The sequence below is a fragment of the Streptopelia decaocto genome (assembly GCF_964273445.1).
Source record: "Streptopelia decaocto genome assembly, chromosome: 1".
Taxonomy (NCBI): domain Eukaryota; kingdom Metazoa; phylum Chordata; class Aves; order Columbiformes; family Columbidae; genus Streptopelia; species Streptopelia decaocto.
The window spans coordinates 133,094,456-133,117,838 of NC_138663.1; the positions used below are offsets into that span (position 1 = coordinate 133,094,456).

Below are 23,383 nucleotides of genomic sequence, written 5' to 3' on the forward strand. Positions count from 1 at the left end.
ACAACATAGGATGATCTACTTTTTCTCATTTCATACACTAAATGTTGAATTTGGCATTGTATTTATTTTGATGTGGGAACCCTCCTCAGCCCATTCACATAGGTAGATTATTATGAGGAACTGTGCAAGTATCTTGTGCCAGAACTACCGCATTAGGAAAATTCTGCTGTGTGTATGTGTGTGCTGGAATGTGTCTGCTTCCAGTAAGACATATATTAAAAAAAATTAAAAACATGTGTGAGAAAAATCGGTTCTTAAAGCCTGTGGTCACATTTTGGTCTTTTCATTCTTGTGAGACACTTTTGGGGAGGAAATTAAAAAACCAAAACCACACACACAGATGAGGGGAAAAACTAGTTCAGATGTGAACATATGACCCGCAAAGAGCAGAAGGAAAAAAATGTACCATCCATATATTTGCCTTTGTGAGTTTAACCACTACTTATGATTAAACAAGTAATCACAAAACTACACGAAAAGTGTGCCCTATTGAAATGGTCTTAATGCCCTGGGAAGATGCTTGTGTTCTGGAGGATGTTTGCTTAAAAAGAGAAACTACTGGCTTGTCGGGCTTTTCCCAGAGGAGATGGGCATTTTGCCAGTATTTCATTTTCAAGTGCCATTGTTCACCTAGGGCTTTAGCAAAAAAAAAAAGAAAAAAAGAAAAAAAAGAAAAAGCTTTTGCTTATTTATTACTAATCCTAGCCTAAGTAATGATCATTTTTAATCCTTTTACATTTTAAAACAAATTTATCAGACAATGACACCAAACACAATGTCCCCAAAGCTCTGGCATTTATTTTTTCATTTACTAGGTAATTCTAAAACTCATACACCCATGGAATTGTTTTATTGGTTCACGAAACCTGCTTCTGTGAGAATTCCTTTGACAAAATATAAATCTTACTCAGTTTGTAAGGATTCTTTTCAACATGCTTTCATTAGTTAGAGTCTTGACAACACAGTAACAGAGAGCAACAGTGTTTATTGCTTACTTTATCCATCTACCTCTGAATCTCAGTAGAATGCTGGTGTATTCATATATTATTCAGACTTGATATGTATTAGACAGAATTTTTTTTTCTAATGAGCAATAGAACTATTTTAGTAATGTAACGTGATATCTTCCCTTGTCTTCGTGATAAAGCAGTACAGCAGTATAAATTCATGCTATAATCTTGACTGAAATCAGTTTGAGAGACCCAGCATAATCCTTGTTACACACCAGTGTAATTTGGTATAATTGTCTGTGCTTGGTCATGAGATGCTCAAAACCAAACAAGCATAGATGACAGATGTCATTTTATGCATTATAAAAAACCCCTGATCCCTCCATTTTGATGATTAATGTTCTATTATTGGGAAGTGATGCTGTGAATATCAGCTGGCTACTTCTGTAACTCTGCTAGCCGTGAACACAATGCTGCCAGTCTGTAATCTACACTAGGAAACAATTTACCTATCATTTCACTAGTTTGCTGCCAACAGAAAACACTTGCCAAGTAATTTGCAAGACACACATATAAAGCGCTGTTTGGACTTTCTGGAAGGGTTTGAATGAGAGAATTGGTGGAACAACTAATACCAGCAACAAATACATTTAGTCTTCAACTAGAGCTAGAGCAGCTCTCTAGAAAACAAATGGACAAAGAATCCCTCTACTTACTCATATGTAAAGCTTTAACAGATTATTTTAAAACTTCATGGCAATGGAGATTTCCTTGTGAAACCTTTACATTCCTAGCTAGCAGTGTCAGAGGACAAGAGCTGAGTCCCCAGAGACTGACAGTGCAATTTTGTGGTTACAGTCTATGCAGAAACCATGTGGGGAAAGGGAAAATAACAATATGGCAACTCTATACCAAAATTTATTTTATTAATCTTTGCACCAGGGAGGAAGCTTACCTTTCAGCATTCAAGCAATGAAAATCAAAAATGAAACATTTTCATAACTTACAGAAATCAACACAAAAACCACAGAACCAGGAAGGGGAGGCAATGAGAATAAAAACAAACAAACAAACAAACAAATAAATAAATAAATAAAAAGAAAGAAAGAAAGAAAGCTCTGGCACATGGGACAAAGAGAAGGAGCTCCAAACAGTTTCCTTGTTTCCAAACCCCTGACTGCCTCCCAGACCTCCCAAAAGTCAGTACTTTCTTCCCCTCCTCATTCTGCAGGCTTACCTTGGCTACCTCTCTGTGAGCAGTGAGAGTGAAGGGAAAAGCTACTTTGAGCCATCTCCACCATATCCAGCCTTACAGATACAAGGAAAAGACATCATAGAAGTTGATGGGGACATGCAGAAGCCACTTTTTTCCAGGCAAACCACAGCAACTCTCTAAATCCTCAGTAGGATATAGGATCAAAACAAACCCAAAACCTGGCACTTGCTGTCTCAGTGTCATGCAGGACACAGAGAAGCTCAGACTGACTTCTCCTCCCCAAGAGAGGCAAATGAGAACTCAGTATATAGGGGCACACCCAAAGCCCTGTGGGTTGGCTTCCTGCATGGTCCTGCTCATGGTACTATCAGAGATCTGACTGTCAGGTGGTCACCATTCAAAACAAAAGCTGTGCCCCAAAACAGGGATAATTTTCCTGCTGTTTCTCAAAAAAAAAGTCACGAGAGATCACCACTTTCAGCTGCACTTGAAACCACTTGGATTAAAATATGATCGTCATCTGCTCTCCTTTACGGTCAGATCAGTAGACTAAAACATACTGGTAAGGTGTATTATCTTTGCAAAAATTCACTTCCTTTTCAATTCCATTTAATTTCCACTTCATCTTTCCTTTATATTTATTCCACAAACAAACCATTGTGTTATTAATGATTCACAGTTCCCCAAATCCATATGTTTTATGGATTTTATGTCAAAGTAGACTCATAATACTTTAATGAGGAAAAAGAATAATATTTTACTGTACTCACATCTTACACTACCCAGCCAATAGGCTTGTAAGCAGTTCTAAATCTTTCTGTAACAGCACCACAGAGATTACAAAAAAGAAATAGGCATTGCCAGCTTCCTCTGCCCCTCACCCCTCAAAAGGATTGATGTTTTCCTGCAAAACCTTCTTAAAGAGCTAGTATATCTGTAGCAAATTGTTAATTCCTCTCTGATGGTTATACACCTACATGCAGGTGTAGAAAATCCTTTAATGTTTTGTAGCAAGCAGAAGTTGGGTAGATGATAAAATAGGACTCTCAGTCACTTTAGCAGTCAGGTGCATTTGATTCTCTTCATTTTTCTGGAGACATCTAGTTTGCTATGTGCATGCTCAGAGATTCAGCTATTCATGTGTTAGAATGACATATTTAAAGTAGTGAATTTCACATTAGCAATGCAGATGCAGGTATGAATGATCTTGGAAAATTAGACAGTGGAAAGACTGGTGTTGGATAGTAGTGTGAGAGTTGGAAATCCTAGACAAAGAAAAAGGGTATTAGAGAGGAAGAAGAATGGAAGAAGCAGAGAGACATGCTTGAAAAAGAAGGAAAAACTGCAATAGAAAAAAAGACTGGAAGACGAAGTAAATCTGAGGAAAAGCTAGGTGAAAAGACCACAATTAGCAGCTAGTAGAAACATTAAAATGTTTGGATTGAAGCATTTCATTGACACTAATTAATAAGAAATGTGTTATTGTGCACAAAGTTGATGCCATTTTTTCACAGAATAACTTACTGGGGCCATTGTCCCCCCACTCCTCCAGTTGTGCCAATCACTTGCTGGTAGATTAAGATACTGAAATGACTGTTTATACAATTCAGTTTAAGCTCTATTACATACACATAGGCACATGCAAAGAAAAGTGTTTCAATGACTGCTTATGAGATAAGGAATTTGTATAAAGGAAAGGGTAGGACTGGGGAGGGGGAGTAGAGGGATAAAGGGAAAATCTCTGAGAAAAAAAGGAGACATATCCAAGATACATCAGTCTTGAAATTAGAAGCTCATTAATTCTCAGCTTATTTTCAGTCTCTGTGGAGATTTACTATATGTGACAGCTACTCAGCCTTGGAGCCCGATTAGAACTGTTTTCCAACTACTAGTCTAAATTACCACCAGAAAGCCTCATCATTTTCAGCAAACTTTGATGAACCGTTTACCCTTTAACAGCAATGTTTTGTGCACTAAATTGCAGCTGGCCTGCCATTTTCTCATATCACCGCTGACAGATGAGCCCGATTATCATCCTCGATCCACCTTGCCCATGCTCATTTGGACAACAAAGATAGCAACTGAACTGAAAGAAAATTCCAGGAAAAGTAATTAAAGACAAATTAAAAAAAAAAAAAAAATTCTATAGATTTTCCTGGAAATTTGCCTACAAAGCATATATACATGTCCACTTCCAACCAGAAGTCTGAAGGCATATCCCAGGATGCCAGCTCTTAATGTTTTAGCCCTAGCCTGCCCAGGTTTCTTACAAAGCTTCTGGATGCTCTAGGCCAAGACCAATTTGTCAGTGCCAGGTTGTACGATGATTTATGACTCTAGCTAAGTGAGGGTGCTGGCTACGTTATGTCTCTCCCTAAGTAGCTGTGTTGAACTGAAGCCATTTCGAATCACTAGCTGGCTAGGTGGATGTACGCTCAGAGAGGCTAAAGTTATTTATTGAATTTCCAGGTATAAACAGCATCGATAACTTTTGTAGTTGAAGGAATATTTTGGAAGATAAAATATGAAACTGTTCAAAGCTGCATCACACTTTAGTAAATATAACACATCACAGAGCTAGCCAGGCTTACCGAGGAGATGTGAAAAAGTTCTCAAAGTTAAAATTTTATTTGGTCAGTTTTTTTCAAGTCACGCAAGGTACCAAAGGAAGGGACATCTGAACACATACCCAAGATATGCCTGTAAAAGTGGCAACAGCTATCTCAACATGTACGTAAGTATGGCAACCTCTAAATTGTTCTGCTCACGCAAGGTGAACACTTAGGCTCTGATTTCCCTTATCCAAACAGCAAAGAATCCATGGACAGTCTGTAGATGGGGCTCAAAGAACAAAATCATATATTTAAGAAAAAAAAAAGTCGGAAAACTGAGGGTAAGAACATTAAGAATAGTAAAGATAGTACAAAGTAAGGATACTTTACAAATGTTAGAGTCCAGAATGTAAGACATAAGAAATTTAAGAGTAGCAGTGTGAAAAATGAATGACATGAATAAGAAAGGTCCAAGTGGCTGGTATGAGCAGCATGGGATAGACATACTCTGAGAAACACCCCTTCTTGTTTGGGACTCCTGGAGGTAAGATGGTGCTTCATGTGTATGAAAGGATAAGAATCAGGTCCTGTCTGGCAGTTAATTAATGCCTCTATCAGACTGCTTCTCTGAAGAAAACTTTGTTTTTCTGAATGAGAAATTTCTTTCTGGAGAGCTGTGAAGATTGACAGAAGTTCCATAAAGAGAAAAAGGAAGTCCAGCTTCTTTTAGCAGCATTGCCCAATTGTTTTTGTTGGCTGATTGTTTATTGTTGTTGTTGTTTTTCTTTTCCAATGCAGCCATCCAGGTGTGCTTTATCAGCAGGGTTATGCTGATAATTGGCTACACCACAAGTAAGATGAATCTGAGTCTATTTCAGGGGGGAAGAAGGCAAAAAAAATAAAAGAAGAGGAACTGAGACAAAAAAAAAATGTTGTTAGCATTTCCTCAATATCACAGAATCCACTAGGAGGTCAAAGTTGTAATAATTTCATTTCAGAATAATAAAATCAATGCTGAAGAATGATGAAACAACAGCTACCATGGCTGCTTCAGGTGCTATGATACTGTTATAGTACAATAGCCTTATTATTCACTGTAGTTCTTCCTAGCATGTTTTGACCACCTGTGACAAGTGTTTCTGAATCTGCGCACAGTCAAACCCTCAAATTAAATCTGACAAACACAGAAAGTGTTTTGAGCTAACTTGTCCTCCCTTCGCAGTTGCTCATTATGGAGTGACCTACTCTTTTCGTGTCCGACATGACTCACATCTCTGTAGACAGTGTTTATTGAAAGCTGATAGTTACAAGCACTGACATTCGCTGGGTTTTATATACCAGGGAATTAAAATAAGAAGAATCTGACGAACAAAGATATTGTAAATAACATGAGAGGCCCTTACTAAACCTGTACATTGTATGGATGCAGAAGAAAATTAAATTACTCTACTTTCAAAGGCTCTTTGTGGTGCTCGGTTCCCATTGTATGAGTATTATTAGAAGTGCAAGCACATAACTGCAGATACGATGTCCAAGTCATCCACATTATAACACGGTTTCAGATGCTGCGTAATCATCAGAGTGAAAAATATTGGCTCCTCTGTTGATGACTTGTACAAAAATCTTCAAAGTATAAAGTTTGCCAGATGGATTAATCTTCCTGTGCACAGTCATTTATGAAGCTTTGAAATTTTAACCATTGGCAACAATGTCGTAGCTAAAAAAAATCTCCAAGAATATCAGTTTGATGACAAACAATGGTCTGCTAAATAGAGACATGCTGTCCTAACAGCTCTCCTTCAACTATGTGGTATGATATGTGCCAGCAAAAGCAGAGAAGACATTTTGTAGCATCATAAAATTGCTTCCAAAAATGAGCACCCTGCAGCTATTAGAAACTGCGTGAAAATTGTCAGATGTCATTCTCATGCTCAACAACCTTCAGTTTAATAAATGGATTTAAGAAAGTGAACAGCCTAAGATGCTTCAGAACACCCTTAAGACTACCATGCTAATATTGAATGCTTGAGAAAAAAAAAGCAACTGTTCGCCATGAAAAAAAAGGTGGGGGAGAATTTTGCCTCTCATTTTGGTTCCCTGGGACCAATTAACAGCATTCAGTCATCATTATGGTCAGCACTAGGAACAACGTAAGAATGATAATCAATTTACTGACGCATCCTAATATTGATGATCAGAGGCCTGCACTGAGGACAGCCCCATATTGTTCTGGCAGTTATCTTTTTTTTTCTGAAATTTCGTTTTCTGAGACAGATATTTACATCCATCAAAATCTAAAGCAAAAAAAATGGACAGCGGGCAAAAGGAGTATTCCTATGTATCAGATCCACACTGTGCTAGAGATCTGTCTGAAAAAAAAAAAAAAAGAATTCTTTTTTTGTTCCCAAAACTATTGTTGAAATGCTGTATGTCGTCTTATTCTTCCCCTCCTTTTCCTTTTCTTCTTGCTCTCTGCTCCCATGGCTGCTTCCCCTCCGAGTGTGACCAGTGAGGCAAGAGGTGCCAGGGATGTCAGCAGGCACAGACACAACCCTGAACCAAATATTCCCTGGATTATGCCAAGCAGGGACCAAAGCAGAGAAAACCTCAAGTACTCACTAAAGGATGCTGAGTTTTACTTATTTGTTTTGTCTTGTTTTTGGTTTTGTTTTGTTTTTTCAACAGTGCTCCTACTGCTAGGAAGACATTAAGATTTACTTGTCCCACAAAGGTCCATATATTGGTCCAAGCAGGAGTTTCTGATCAGAGCAACTCAAAGTAAAGTTTCTTTACCCAGGCAGCTCTACCAGGAATATTACAAAATGCTGTAATTCTATGATCGAATTAATTAAAGGAAAAACAGCTGCACAAGTGCTGAAATTTCTTACTCTCAGCTAAATTACAGGAGTATTTACCAGATCTCAGAGGTCTAGTATTTTTACCATTAGTTTCTAATTAACTAATTGACATCAGTTTCTTGAAAATCATGCCTCCTAAACCCCTTAGTGAAATCAGAAGTGTAACATGTCAGCAACTAAAAGCTGAAACTGGTATCTGTTCTCTTTAATGGGCCTATATGAGACAGTAAAGTATATGCAAATATGGAAAGGGTTCTTTGAATAATCTCGGTTAGCGATAAGTGCTTGTGAAAACACTTGGGATTTGGGTAACTACCAAAAGATCCAGAAGCACATCTGGATTATGATAGAAGGGAATTCAGAGCCCCATGTTTGGAAACAGGTTTTTATGTACACAAACATCATGTACAGATAATGAGAATATGTTTGAAAGTCCCAGGGCTGTGAGGTACACGGAATAGAAAGGGAGTCCTTTGATGGGCAAAAATCTACTACACTACAGAGATTACCCTGGAAACTAATACTTCATCTTGATTAAAGAAAAGGCTAAAATTTTACTACAGCTTTCACCAGACCCAAGATTTACTTGCAAGTTGTCACTGTTCATAGTTACTCACTATTTCAGACCTTTTAAGATACATTCCTGTGCTGCTATTAATATGTGCACTTTGATGCAGAGAATCACACATGGTACAGTAGACATGAGCTGCGACACATGGCCATAACCCTTCTGCAACTGTGATCATTCATCCCGAGTTTCTCAGGCGCTGCATACAGGGCTGAAACACTCAAATCGAGACTCATCAATCACCCTCCCTTGCTTAGAAATGCTCTAAAGGCAGCCAATGACCTAGTTTAAACTTAAAACTCATATTCCACATAGATCAAACGTAAAAGTGAGCTTGTATAAATCTCTGAGTATGACATGTCTAAGACAGCTTTCTGAGCAAAGAAGGACAAAAATAGAAAAGCCTCATTACATGCCTAACAACAAGGTAGAAAATATGTAGATGAAGCTTATGCCTGATGGGAAAAAAGAAGGAAGACAGGGGTGCGTAGGCTGAAGATAGTTTGAAGCCTGTGACACCAGAAAATTCAAAAGATTTATCAGAATCTACAATTCACTGGGAGATTTGGGGGACTGGAGAAGGAATAGCAGAGATTTATTTTGAACACAAACTGGATCAGGTCCCTGTCATTTTAAGACTGGGAGAGGGGAAGACAGGTCTGCAGTAGCTCAGCAGAAGAAAGTGTTTCAGGCAACTGGTGATTAATTGTGCTCTGCTATGCCACATCTCTTTCTATTAAACCTTAGATAGCCAAATCTGTTTCCTAATTGTTTTCGTGTTTCTCAGTCTTCTTTTTTGTCTCACATAGGAGTAGGCAATTTCTATGCCATCAATATCTCATTAAGGAGCCTGGGATGTGGAATACCTTGTTTTGTTTTTAATTTTGTTTTCCAGGCTTTTTGCTACATTTTATGATATGGCATTTTTTGTTTGCTCGTTGAGGTCCATTTATTCTCTGGCATTGCCTTTCCCCAGGTTATAGCTTTATTTGTTTCTTTGCCTGTTGGCACTTGAGCTGTATGTAAATTATTGTTACATGCTTCACCATCACTACCTATTGCTCTTCATTTCTGCTAATGACATTCTCATCTGAATGCTAGTGGCCTGCTCAGGTTGTACATGTGTAGAAAACAACTCATCTGTGAGATTATTCTTCTTCTTCTTCCTTTTTTTTTTTTCTTTCTTACTGTGGTTTGCCTCAGACTTGTGTTCATGAGGTAAGGAATACAGCTGCATGCTTTCTGCCTAAGGCAAAAACCTGCTGCCACTAGTGCAAGTAGCAGCTTAGAGGAAAAAGGAAGGGCATTCACACAAATAGCTAATCAAAGGGTTTTTAATGATACCCATTAGGAAAGAAATTCATTAACAAGCCAGCACACCAACATTCCCTGAAGGGAGAACGATATTATTGGTCACATCAAAGTCCCCACCTGACTAACACCCTTATTGCTGTTCAGTGTAAGGCCAAGTTAGCAGCAAAATCAGTCGTATTCAGTTCCTGCTAAAGTAAAAGTCAGCAAAGCGTGGCCATTGAAACTGGATCAATTCCATTTTACTAATAAGAATGGCTTTTCTGCTTTTCACAGGGATATATATTTTAGCCCCTACTACTGATGCTTTTGAATTAATACAATTTTACATTTCTTACCCTTTATTCTCTCCTCTGCTCTTTCTCCCTCTACTTTTATTTGGATACCTCTGCCCATGGCAGTGGTGCACACACCTCTCTGTGCCCCAGTCCCATGGCAGCACAAACCTCAGCGCCCCTTTTTGAGCAGAAGTCTGCAGAAGGCAACCTCATTGCCAGGTGTCAGGGGGAGCCATGCTAAACTGTAGACAGATCATTCACCCGGACAAGGCAGCAATCCAGGCACATCAGAGCTTAAACCTACTATTGAGGACAGACACAGCCTCTGCGCATTAGAGCCATTTCCAACTTGCAGGCATATAACTGCCTTTTTTATGCTCACACCATTACTTACCTATAAAAGGGACTCTATTTTTCTGCCAACTCATTCCTAGAGATTAGTATTGGTATCTTGGGATGCTCATTTACTCCGTAAAAATTATGTTTTTAAATAGACTGAACCAGAAATCTCACTTTTATTGCACTGCCGTGATACAGTAGAGCTCAGTTATTAGAACAAATTGGAGCAAGCCGTCTCCTGGTTGTTATACCCACATAATTACTACAGGCTGATACATGAAACCATGCTTCACTCTTATGCTTAGAGGCGAGATCTCCATTTTGCAAGGACAGAGCAAGTTCTATTATGCATTTTACTGCCAAAGGAGGTCAATTAAGTTTAATTGGTTCTAATTAGCACTTGCTCAAGCTGTTATATTCTTTACCTGCATCCGAGTGGCTCTCCAAGTGCTGCACAATGGATTCCTGCTTTTGAACACAAACAAGAATTACTAATGGCATCCTTGAAGGCAAAAGATGCACTGATCAGCATAAATGGGGCACAAATAACAGTACAAAAAGTAGCAAGCCCTTTAGAAAAAAAAAAAAAAACACAACAAACCAAACAAAACACAAACATTTCATCCCCATCTGGCTTTGATCAATTGAACTGAATGTAACGTGCACCTTGTTGTGGAAAGTTATAACACAGAAAGTACGCAATTGTAATTATTCTCATAGAACTGTTTAGTTTGGAAAAGACCCTTAAGAACGTTGAGTCCAACCATAAACCTGACACTGCCAACTCCACCACTAAATCATGTCCCTAAGAACCTCATCTATGAGTCTTTTAAACACCTCCAGGATGTCTTTTAAATACCTCCCTGGGCAGCCTGTTCCAATACCTGACAACCCTTTCTGTGAAGAATTATTTCCTAATATCCAATATAAGCCTACCTGGCTCAACTTCAGGTCATTTCCTCTTGTCCTATCACATATTATTTGGGATACCAACATGCACCTTGCTACAACCTCCATTCAGGTAGTCGTAGAGAGTGATTTGTTACTATAACTTATTCACAGATGAAAAATCAGTACTGGAGAATAGGAGGGGTGGAGGGGGTGGTTATGGTTTTGTTTTACTGAAGGTTTTGGTTTGGGTTTTTTGTTTGTTTTGGGGTTTTTTGTTTGGGTTTTTTTTGTTGTTGCATGTTTGCTTGCTTTTTCAGAGAAAGAAACAAGCCCACTTGTCTAAATGTCAGCATAACCCATCTCAGTGCTCAGGATGTGGTGAGAAGCCAGCCCTGAACTCTAGATGGTCTACGACAGACTGAATGAAGAATCAGTCACATGCCAGAAGAGCTGCTGCAATGCTGAGTTTCACTCTAGGAACTTGTTTTCTGCTGGGGTCTTCCTGGATGTAGCCAGACAGTTAAATAAAGACAGACTAGAGTGCAATCTAGTCCTCACACCAACACTAGAGCTCAGAGCTAGCTCTCCCCAAATCCCCAGTCCACATTCACAGCACACAGGCATGGCTCTACATCTCCTCTGGCTCCCATGAGATGTCTCTAGGTTGTACCTGTTACTTTTGGTGGAGGAGTGGTTGGCAGGGCAAGAGGTCAGTCTGAAAAAGAAGCAGGGAATGAGACAGAAACAGCAGAGCAGATGTGTGGGACTACTGCTCTACTATGTTCCCTGGTTCCCTCTTAATTAATAGATCCAGGTGACAGCAGCAGCACTGAGTGCATAGACCATAGCAGGTCAGCACTGAGACAAGGTCTGGGGAGGGTGTCCCAAAATGTGAGACTTGCCTGACTAAGTGGTCCCGATGTGAACCACCACAATGCCTGACTCACCGGAGACCTTCCCTGCCTTGAAAAACTCCATTCTTGCTGAAGGACCCTGCCTCTACAGAGGAGATGCCAGACAAGGTGCCCGGTGAAGGCATCCACTAGTCCCCTGTGCTTCCCAGCTGGAGCCTGCTGAGGTGCGAGCAGCCAGGGCTGGGGGCTCCCACATGCTGAGCACATTCCAGTCCCACCAGCTGCGAGTAGCCACACATACAAAGCATCAGTTTTAGTGCCCTGAGGATCTAGGCCTCCTATGGACTATGGGTAATTTATTCTGGTATGGAAACTCAAAGCAATGAGGCTTATACATATTATCAACAGTTCAGAATTCCATGTGACATTGTAACAGACTTGGCTGATTCTAAGGCAACGTACGTGTTCCTTTTTCAGTATTGCTCTTTGCCATCTTTCCCGCTGTTTGAATGCACCTCCTAAATGAATTACCCATTGCCCACGTAGTTTTCAAATATAATTTATTTTTAGCTAACGTGTTCCCGATAGATGGAATAAAACACGTGTTAAAAAAATAAAAATGAAATTAAAAAAATCCTCACCTCAGCAAACATGTACCCCACAATATTTATAAAAGAAGGCCAACTTTTTTCCTTCTAGTTACCCTGCTAAATTTCTACAAGTCCATTAATAATAAAAAACCCAAACTGCATAAATTGTAGAAAAGCCAAAGGAGTTGCCTACACTTTTTTTATAAAAAGAAAAAGTTCCTGCCAGAATCTCCCCCAACCCGACTACCTTACCTATGTCAGCTCTGAGGAATCTTGCTCAACCTTAGTACATGCCTTTTCTGCTGGCTGGCAATGAACAGGCTGAGGTAAGCATAAGCCACCTTATTATTATTTTGAACAGTCATGAATTCCTTTTGCATCAGTGTATAGTTACATTAATCTCCTTAAAACACTCCATGCTCCTTTTCTTTTGTACTTTTCCCAAGGAAATGTTTCTATTGTATTCCAGATGACAACCAAAAGTTACTCGAAAGGCTTGCTGACTTGGATAAGGACTTGAGAAGTAATAAATAGCCAAAAAAGAAATGTCTGTTGTTTGTATCACTGAAATGGCTGCTCAAACAGCAATACACCACTGAAGCACATGTAATAATTTATTATTTGGTCCTTCAGATCTCCTATATTTAAAATTGAACATATAGTCAATGCAAAGATTGAGAAAAATTGACCTAGCATCTATCTATACGTTCCGGTGATACTCTGTACTGGGTTGCAGTAGTTCCACCAGTACAAAACCCCAGGTCCAAGGGTTTAGACCCACTGAAAACAGTTTTTACATGTCCACTACTTTTTGGGCTTTAAGCAAAGTAAGCTATGCACTTGAGGTCCTTGCTGTAGATTGATACAGTATGTCTATAACTGGACGATGTATCACTGGAATAGCGGTATCAATGTAATTATATTGGTACAACTATTCCAAATACAGACAGGACCTTAAACATAAATACAGATAATGTTTACCACTGGCCTATTTATAAGACAGCTGTTACCTTAGTTCAAAAATCAGCTTATAAAATGTTTCTTTTTACTGTAAGTGGACAGTGATGATTATAGCTCAGTCTATGTTATTATTGCCTGATTTTCCCAGTTTGGGTTTTTACATATTGACTCCTTACTCAAGGTCTTTTAACATAGATTTGAAATGTGAATATGTTTTATTTTTTCCCCAGTAAATATACAATACACACTTCAACAGTACTATTAACCAACTTCTTATGCCAATTAAACTTTGCTGCACTAACAATACCAATGAAACACATTAAGAGGTCATACTTTTCCGTGAACAAACTGTAGCCAATAAACAGTTTTTTTTAAAAAAAACAAATTAAAAAACAATTCTAAGTGCTGCCACAACATCCCTTTTCTTTTAACACATTATTCACAATAAATGTTTTCAACTTTTTTTAAAAAAAGAAGAATACTTCTTTTAAAATAGTAAATTAAATGGCATTTTAAAAAATATGTACTGTGGTTCATTGGAAGTACATTGTATAGAAAAGAGAGAGAGAAAAATAAAAAAGAAGAGACATCACCTGCAAGATAATGGAGACACTTTGCGATACATAACAACACCTTATGTAATATTGTAAGCAAATTATTAATGAACAAAAATGTACAGAAGCAGATGAACAAGTTAGTGAATATCATGGTACTGCACAGCTTTAATACTGACACACATTTACTTTCCAGTGGAAGAGATAAAACACGAATTAGAAAGTAATTGGGATGGCTTTATCAACGTCTAATGATACGGAATTTTGAATAGAATATAGTGAATAAGGTGTTCCACCAAAGCTCAGCACAAGCTTTTGAATTAAAAGGAAAAAAAAAATCTACCAGTGACTGAGTTAAACATTTTCCAGAGAATTAAATTTGAATTGTACCCTGAATAGTCTTCTCTTCATACGATAATATCAAAATGAAAAATATACATAAGTAAATATGATGCTTTCTGTATCTTGCTGGAACATTTTTGCACATTTTTAAGTAATGGTTTTGACTATAATGGTTTAACAAGCAGGAAAATGACATATATTCATTGGTCACATATATAAACAAATGCATACATTTTTTTCTCAACTTTTTTGGTTTGTAACCTGCTAAATAACAGTCTTGACCTTAAGGAAGTTAACTAGCATAGTGCTGAGTTATAGTTGATAGCTGCAGTGTTTTATCTTATCATGGAACAAGATAATGAAATGAAAAGCAACACATATTTAGCATTGTGATTTACTTTTCTAAAATTCTGGCATTCTAAAAGTGTTCTTAATACTGGTGAGCTCCAAGGCAATATATAAAACAACATAGACTGGTCATACGAAAAGGGTATTCAAATGGAAACTTGTGTTCATGGTCAGATAACTAACCGAAATAAGCTGTAGGATGCAATATTTAAACTAAGCATCAAATGAGTGGGCTATCCACATACAATATTCTAAGAAAAGTTTGACAATTTATTCATTTCTATTTGAGAGGTACAGAAGATTTGGATGAAGTAATGAAAACTAATGAAGAGACAGGATGCTGTCATTAATGTCCACTTACAGAGTTTGGTTTATTCAAAAAGTGTATAAACATGCGTTATTTCCTCCTCACAGCAGGGTTTGAAGTCACTCACTGAAACACAGGTCAAAGATTTTCTTTGCTTATATCCAACTTTTTGGATGTATTGTATTGCCAGAAACATATTTAATGCAAGCCAAAAATACTTTGACCATCGCTTTCCTTCCAAACACTAAATGTTTTACTACAAATTTAGTGGATTCAGCTTCAGCTCTCACAGACTTCAGGTAACAGAACACAAAGGTTTGTTCAGACTGCATCAGAACGATTAGTGTCATGAATTTCAGTGGTGCAGCTCTATCCTCTATTGTACTGTACATGTATTGGAAAGATGAAATACGATACTCTGACATTTCAATTTTTTGGAAGCAGCCTGAATACGTCTTAATAATAAATTGCATCCTTAACTACTTACTAGGTATTTTTTGAGTTTACATTGTTTATTTCTCCCGGGAAATCTCTGCCTTATATTTTGGGTTGGAGAATTTAATGGTAATAATTCTTCTAAAACTGCAATATAAAAACAGCTTTAGTGAAACACCTTAAGTTCTTTTGTTTGTAGCAAGATCTGTTTTTCTTCCCTTTACTTTGTGGCATGGGATGGCTAAAAACAGATACTAAGGGCATCATTCTAGTGAAAGGGTCTAGGCCATCGCATGCTACCTTTAATTTTCATATTCACTCTTTAATGTCACACTTCCAACTTCTGACCCCATCTTAAATAGGAAGAGCAACTATGTTGCTTGTTTCTAAAAGATTTATATCTGTCTCTAATGTCTTCACTGACATCAGTTTTGCCTGTCACTTTCTCATTTCTACACCCCAATGGAACACCATCTAACATACTCCTTTACATCCAGCATTATCCAAAGTAGCTTACAGTACGTAAACCTTCACACATTCAGTCTCTTTTCTTCTTCATGTCATGAGGAGTAGAGTTTTGTGCTTATCACCAAATAAAATTGCAGTGCAAACTTTAAACATAAAAGTTACACAATTAAAAGTTAATATATGGCACCACAGCCTATTAATTCACATATAGTACAACAGACCAATAAAAACAGACATGAATATGAACATAGCTAAAAAGGAGGTGAGCTTGCATAGCAATGCAACAAAAGAAATTATATACAGAAGGAAATCCTTTTCATCCTGGAGGGTGATTTTTTTTTTCTTTCTTTTTTATATACTCCTGACAAGGAAGAGTTTAAGGTGGATGGTGTATTAAAGAGAAGAACACAAGTAAATTATCTGTGGGATATGTGTGGCTGTGTGTCTTTACATTGCATTTACAGTTCTTTTAATAGTACATAAATAAAGAAAATGTTCATTGCACTGTTTAGTGTCATCACTTCCATGAGTTCAGACCTGATGGTCCATCAGAGCAGCTTGCAATGTGTCTTCTCAACTACTCTATAGAAAGAAACAAAGAGAGAGAAAAAGGTTGTAATAAGGAGAAAAAACACAAAGCAAAGCCTATGGCAATATTACTGCAGCACAGGATGAATATTCAGTAGATTGGGAGAAGAGATTTCATTGCTTCTCAGTTGCAAAGTGATGGGTACTAAAATTCAGCACTTACAAGACCATACCTGAGACAGCACATTTCAGGGGTGACTGTCGGGAGGTACCGAGGATTTGACCGCAGCGAATGGGAGGCAGACATGCCAGCTGCTGCATCGCTTTTACTAGTAAACATCCCAGCATGCCTGAGCAAGCTGGGATGTTGATGTACTACTCCAGACAACAGAGTCAAACATTTTGGCATCTAGTATTACCATCACATAGACAGCATTAAGGTGGTTGTGTAGAAATTTTAACAGATACTTAGTGATAATAGAAAAAGGTTGAAAAATAATTCCCCTGGCCTGGGAAGCTGAGGAAAGAGTTGGGATATACAACTGAAAAGCAGGGCTATACAGCTGAAAAAAGAGGATATCCATCTAAGGTCAAAAAGAGGAGAATACTGCTCATCAAGCAATGGAAAGTTAAGGAGAAGACATCACAAGTTTGCCACCATGACTAACAAATTCAGCACTCTCTTCATTCACTCCTCTCAGAAAAAAAAAAAAAACCTGCTAATAGCATTTCCAGGCCAAGAAAATTCTAAATTACTAGAATTTCTTTTTGATTTCCCCAGTGTTTCACCAGCATTACACACTGAAAGATGTACTATATACATAAAGTTGGCACGGCTTACACAGATTTGAACTCATCCAGACCAAGGAACAGAAGAACTTCATTTCTTTGTCATCACAAGAAAAACACCTCAGAAGGCAAAAATATCTGGGTAAAATTCAATCTGATTATCACACTCAACTTCCTACTTTCTTCACAACAGATTTATAATTTTCTCTTTTTGTCTATTTGAGAGTTTGAACTTTAGCTAGAGATAAACTTACATAATTCACCAGTAAACTGTCCTTGACTGTTTGATCCCATATAGCCTACATCGAGAAGGTCACTGGCATTGCGTTGGTGACCTCCTCGCAAGACTTCACCTTTTCTAGGTCCGGTCGATCCTTTAGAAGAAGATGTTCCTGAAGAGCTGTGGCCGCCAGGGGATGGAAAGTTGGGTTTACTATATGGTACGAGTGCCTCTTCTAGAAAAGCAAAACAAAATAAAATAAATACTGCATAAATTCCTATAAACAGGAATAAAGGAGTTATTTTTACATGGACATCATAGTAATTCCTGCCCTCAGATAACTGTTTTTTTTTTCCTTTCTTTATAGCATGACAATTTTACCTAAGAAAACACACAGCTCAAGTGTTGTATCCCACAGCAAAGAAATCAGCATGAATTTAATCTTCCTTTCATATAAACTCATAAGTTAGTTTGTATTAATTATAAAAAGCCTAGATTCATCATGAAGTAATAGATCATGAATCATAGATACTTTAATAAAAATAGATGCACATACAATTTCCAAAACAATGCAGCTATGATTAGATTTTTGCTTCAAGCCTACATGAACGTGTTTTTTTCCCTTTTTTTAGCTTATTATGATAACATTACCTCAATCGATTTAGATAAAGAACTACAATATCAGCTAATTTAATTAGCTTCCAGCAGCTCAGTAATTTCTAATGATGCAAAGTACACTGAAGATTTTTTTAACTGGTTGCGAATTACATTGGAAAATATTACATTATACATAATATTAGTAGTTGTAATATTTGGGGTGAATAAATCTTCTTGCAGCTTGTTTCATGATCCACTATAAGCAAAAGGCTTACTTTTGCTCACTCGGCTTCTTTTATGTGAAGACTTGAAATAATGAACCACTTTTGAGAGCCAAATTAATACCAATAAAGCACAGGACTATATGTCTTGATATAGAACGAAGTAAAACAAGACATCACATCTGATCACAGTTTCCAGTAGATATTGTTGCAATATTCCTAACCTAAAAAGCAAAACAGCAGCACTGACTCAACACTGAAATGGAAGCACTGTTTTATTTCTTTGCTGTGTATGATCCACTTTTGCTGTCTCAGAAGCTGAAGAAAGAGACTTTGCTAAATATAGCTTGATTCAAGAAAGAATAACTACATATGCTTAACCTCAAACACAGGAATTGCTCCTTCTGAAACCAGTGGGATATCTCCTGCTTGAGTCTTACATTTTTTTAAAGTGAATCTGGACTGAATAGGGTTTCTTTATTTTGCTTTTCCCATTGTCTTCATTCTTAAGCAATCTGATGAGGAGAAACCAACTTTCTTTGACAGAGGGAAGGAACACAGAAGGAAAAGTAGGTGGGCATGGTTGGAAAGAAAGAGGAGATAAAAATGCTTTTATTCACAATCTTGAAACCTTTGCAAAGGCTGCAGCAGAGGCACAATTAACTTACGGAAATGCTAAATGGGAAGAAATTTGTGTGAGAAACCCAGGATTTCATTCTTTGTGCCTACTGGCACAAGTAAGTAGGATATGGGAATTTCCCATGTGATCAGCTATTGAGCAGAACTCATTTTTAAGGTAAATCTGTTTCAGAAGAGGGCAGGCAGCTGACTTCTTTCTCTGCCAAAGCATCTCACTCTGGCCTTGCCCAAGGGACCAGAATATTTGCACTGCAGGACGTAATGGCATTATCAGTGTTTTGTTTGCTGTCCTTGCTCAAGTATAAAGAAATGCTTAAAAGACATAGTAAAATGGAATTTAACAGCCATAGCCTTCTAAATTATGTTACCTGTTCTTTATGTATCAAGCCCTAACAACAGAATCAGATGCAAACGCGGTTTCCAAAGGCTGGCTAAAATATGGAGCAGCTTGCATTAAGGCAGCAATAAACCAAGCAGCATAAATCAGTTTAGCAGAAAGCTGGATACATTTTTAAAGGATGGAAAGAAAAGTCACTAGTATTGCAAAGAGTTTGAAGATGACATATATGGTCAATTGATTTGTTTTTCTAGTTTGTGGACTCAAGATAAGGCCTCCTTCGGGTTCAATGAAATAGTGAAAAAAAATGACCATGAATAAATATAAAGTGCATTATCATTATAGAGCATATGGTGTGTTAAATTATCTGTTGTGCCCTCAGAAATAAATGCAATCCATAAAATAAGCAATTGTGACATAAAATAAAAGCAAAGTTTTTCACAACATTCTGGCACATGAAAGACAGTTGTCCCAAGTCCTTAGAATGGGCTCACGTTTATTAAACACTCAAAATAGTGGCCCATGCCCCAGGCCTGCAAAGAATGTGGAAAGGCTTTGCCGACTCCTTTCTCTTTGAAATACTGAGCCTTTACATTGAAGATACAATTTTAGCCTCTATGAAATCAGGGTATATGTGTGTAACCATGTTTATATAATCCATAAGGTAACCAAAAGGCTTTTAATATTATCAAAACTATTGTCACTTGATCTATCACTACTTTCTTTAGAAGGGTAGCTGAGGATGTTTTATTTGATGTGCTGTAACTGTGGTTCCACAATGCAGTCATTGGCATGAACTCAGTGATGTTGTTTATATTGAAAGCAAACAGTGGAAACACAGTTCTCAAAATTAGGTATTTTTATTCTATTCAACATCAAACCAAAGGTCTTGCTTTCAAATTTCACTCACAGCTTGGTAATGTCTGAATAAAGCCCCCTAAGCCGCAAAATAGCTATTTTCTGGAATCTGATAGCTAATAATAACTCCTTTTGGAAATATATTGAAAACCGGGACAGAGTAGATTTCCAGAGATTTTTGTCATTAACAAAGGAAAAGGGAAGAAGAACAACTAATATTATTAAAACCCCCCATATAAATAAGCATCCGACACAAGAACAGTCTTTTTTAAATCTACCAGAGAAAAGAATACAAAGCAAGAAAGCTGTAGTGCAAGAAGCTGGGATGAGAAGATAGACAGATATAAAGCCCTGGCCCACATTGTGCACAAAATTTATGAACCCTCCCACCAGGGTAAAACTGTAATATCTCCGAGAGGAATCCTTTGTCATGCATAAAGGATATGCAGTTTCTCTGGTCATCCTGAATTTGACAAGAAGAAGATACCTGTAGTCACTCCAGCCCTAAATTCAATGCTTGTGTAGGGCACTGGAAGTGTCAAGATCAAGTTGTTTTTGTTAAAGACAGATAGATGCAAGTCCTGCAGGGTGGGAATCTGACTACTGTATATACCCTCTGTATCACAGAGTAACTGACAACTTCTATTTGCACACTTATGAAGCAAAGGAAAGGAAGGGGAGTTCTTGCTAACCAGGTCAGAGAAGCATCCTTAATAATAATTTACAAATAAATGAGATGTATGAAGTATATTTAGGCTATTTTCTATGTGTTTGTACATCTTGTACACAATGTAATTAAAATTGCCATTTCACCAAGTAGCACGAATTTCACACACTATTTTTAAACTGCAACTTCACATCATCATTTCACAACATGAACAACCACTCAGTTATTTATGCAGCTGAAAGATTAAGGCATTTTCAGGGTATCATTATTGTTATATTTTAAAATACCCAATGTATTTAAAATATTTGCATTTTAAATATGGCTAGCAATATTTCCCAGGACTTTATTCAGTAAATTCTGCCTCCATTACAGGTTTGCCTGCATACTACTATTTTTTTTTTCAGAATATCATTGATGTTAGTGTGCTATATTAACAAGGAGCATTAATAATAGAATAAAATCAAGAAAAATAGGGATAATTTGAGTACCACTAGTGTCACTCTGGAAACTACACACATACTTGAAGAAACAGTGTAGCCCTATAGAAAGCATACAGTATTTTTTTTTTAATCTTCTTAATTGTTCTCTTGTGTCACTCTAATCAGCACTGGGATGATGTGATTAGTGGCTTAAACCACTAGTAAGGGGACATGAAACAGCAGCTTTTACTTGAAGTCAGGCTAAGAGAAGGAATCTGCAAATATTGTAGAAGTACAAGTCCAGCTCAGCATCTCCTCCTGAATATATTTTTACAGACTTGAAATCCATTTAGGAGATAAAGTCAGCACTTGGCAATGAGCAGGTCCTGTATAAAGGTGAGAACCTGTGCTGTCATCTTGCTGGGCCTAAGAGATGAATGTTACTTTGTCATACCCTTGAATAAGCAGAAGACGGGGTTATAAATACAGCTGGAAAGAATGTCAGTAGCTCAGAAGGATCAGCCTGCTTGTAGACATGCAAAAACCACTGCTGCCAATCTAGAAGCAGGTTTAAAGAACAAGAAAATATGGCCCTGTATGTACAAATAAATAACATCTAACTGAAAAGACTCCAAAAAACGGTGTCTCCTTCCCTGTCTGCCTGAAACTGCTCTTGTTTTTTCCACTGCTATGCTTGACAACATTATTAATGCCAAAACACCGTAAAGAATACACCGAGTTAGGTGCTAATGAGATTTCATTGTTGCAGGAGGGAAAGTACATGGATCACAAGCTCTCATTTCACTTTGCCTTTTCTTATTTTCCAGCCTGGGCCTCGGCAGCACAGGCACAGAGGGGCGTGAGGTGACCCTAGCGTCCTGCCAGGTACAGAAACCCTCAGCTGGGAAGCGTCAAGAAGCCGCTTGCATCGCCTCGGCTGGTGCAGCCCCCACGCACCTGATCCGAAGGCTTGTTTGTGTTGGGCTTTCCTGAAATCCTCTTGGCGATCTGTAGAGCTTATCCACTCCTGGGTTTGCCGCTGCCACTCTAGTGACGTCCTAGCTTGCCGGTCCAGGGAGCTCTTTGTTTCATCTACGTTCGGTGCATGCTGCCTCTCAAGAGAGCTTCCTTTCCTCTCTGCCGAGCCTCCGCGCTGGCCGGGGACTATTTGCTGCCTTAAACCCTGACCAGGGGGCGGGTCGGGTGGTGGTGGAAGATCTAAAAAATGTGAATAAGATTTAGATGAACTGATTTTTTTAATTGAAACAGAAGGTCTGTTTGATGCTGAAAAGAAAAGTCTCTTGCACACGCCACGAATCACTTCATTTGCTGATTTTAAAAGGAGGAAATGTCATGTTAATCAGAAATGCGTTTTTACCTTCTGCTAGTTTTTTTATTCAGGTTACTGTGTTGCTAGCTCTCTTTAATGTCCATAAAAATCAATAGTCTCTGAGCCCTGAATTACATTCCTAAGCATGGGATTTATTCTCTGTGGGGAATACTCCGGCTGACCCTTTCAGAACCAGCAAACAATTAAGAAAAACTGATCTGTGCCGGTTGACAATTTCCTCCCATCATATTGAGATGTGCTTCATCACCCCATGTTGGGGCTTCACTTTCAGCTTGAGTTTCAAACTCAAAATCTAAATATGCAACTCTATCAAGATGAATCAAATTCCACAAAAATGTTGGGAAAAAAATATTTGCAAAACCTACTTTCATTGAAAAAGCACCAACAAATCTGTGAAAAATGCATATTTAAATGGAACCACCAAACAATGGGTGAGTATTTTATTCTAGTACTATTTGAAAGTTCAGCCAAGATATAGAGACTTCACATTCAAGAGGATGGCCACTCTTAAGCTTAGCAGTCTTGCAAATATAACCCATCAAAATACAACTTCAACTTCAGCTGAACACTGAAAGACACTTGCCAGGTCTCTAACCAATTCCTGTCCTTTTCAAGTTTATCACTTGGGCTACCTAGATGCTTGTAGAACTGAAGATCAAGCTTCTAATCGCATTTGTGAAAGCAAAACTACATTTTGTTTATTGGTCCTTGACTCAAGGTAATTATAGACTCTGGATAATTATCATTCTAAATGTAAGATTTTCATGTTAACTATGATAGATTTACAACAGTCCAGAAAACCCTCAGATTACTTAAGGAAAAAAAAAATCCGAAAAGGGAAGTACCTTTAAATGAACACTCTCGCATATTGGATACCCATTTTTTACATAGAACATTTGTTGATAATTTAGGCAATGCATAGCCAAATCAAATCTG

The 23,383-nt window shown here is 37.9% G+C and overlaps 1 protein-coding gene across 6 annotated transcripts in view; it reads right to left on the reverse strand.

Moving 5' to 3' along the window:
* Window positions 1-14,061: 14,061 nt before the first annotated feature.
* The window catches only part of ROBO2 (roundabout guidance receptor 2), a 459,676-nt gene continuing 450,354 nt past the window's right edge, over window positions 14,062-23,383 (reverse strand). For 2 of the 6 annotated variants that reach the window (XM_082046748.1, XM_082046746.1), the window contains 3 exons: window positions 22,054-22,314; window positions 17,393-17,593; window positions 14,062-16,403 (listed from right to left, as the gene is read on the reverse strand). In XM_082046748.1, the coding sequence (XP_081902874.1) occupies window positions 16,402-16,403; window positions 17,393-17,593; window positions 22,054-22,314 (464 nt within the window). In that variant the 3' untranslated portion in view covers window positions 14,062-16,401. The remainder of the gene's footprint in view (window positions 16,404-17,392; window positions 17,594-22,053; window positions 22,315-23,383) is intronic. The other 4 variants (XM_082046751.1, XM_082046749.1, XM_082046747.1 and 1 more) reach the window with 3 other exon arrangements.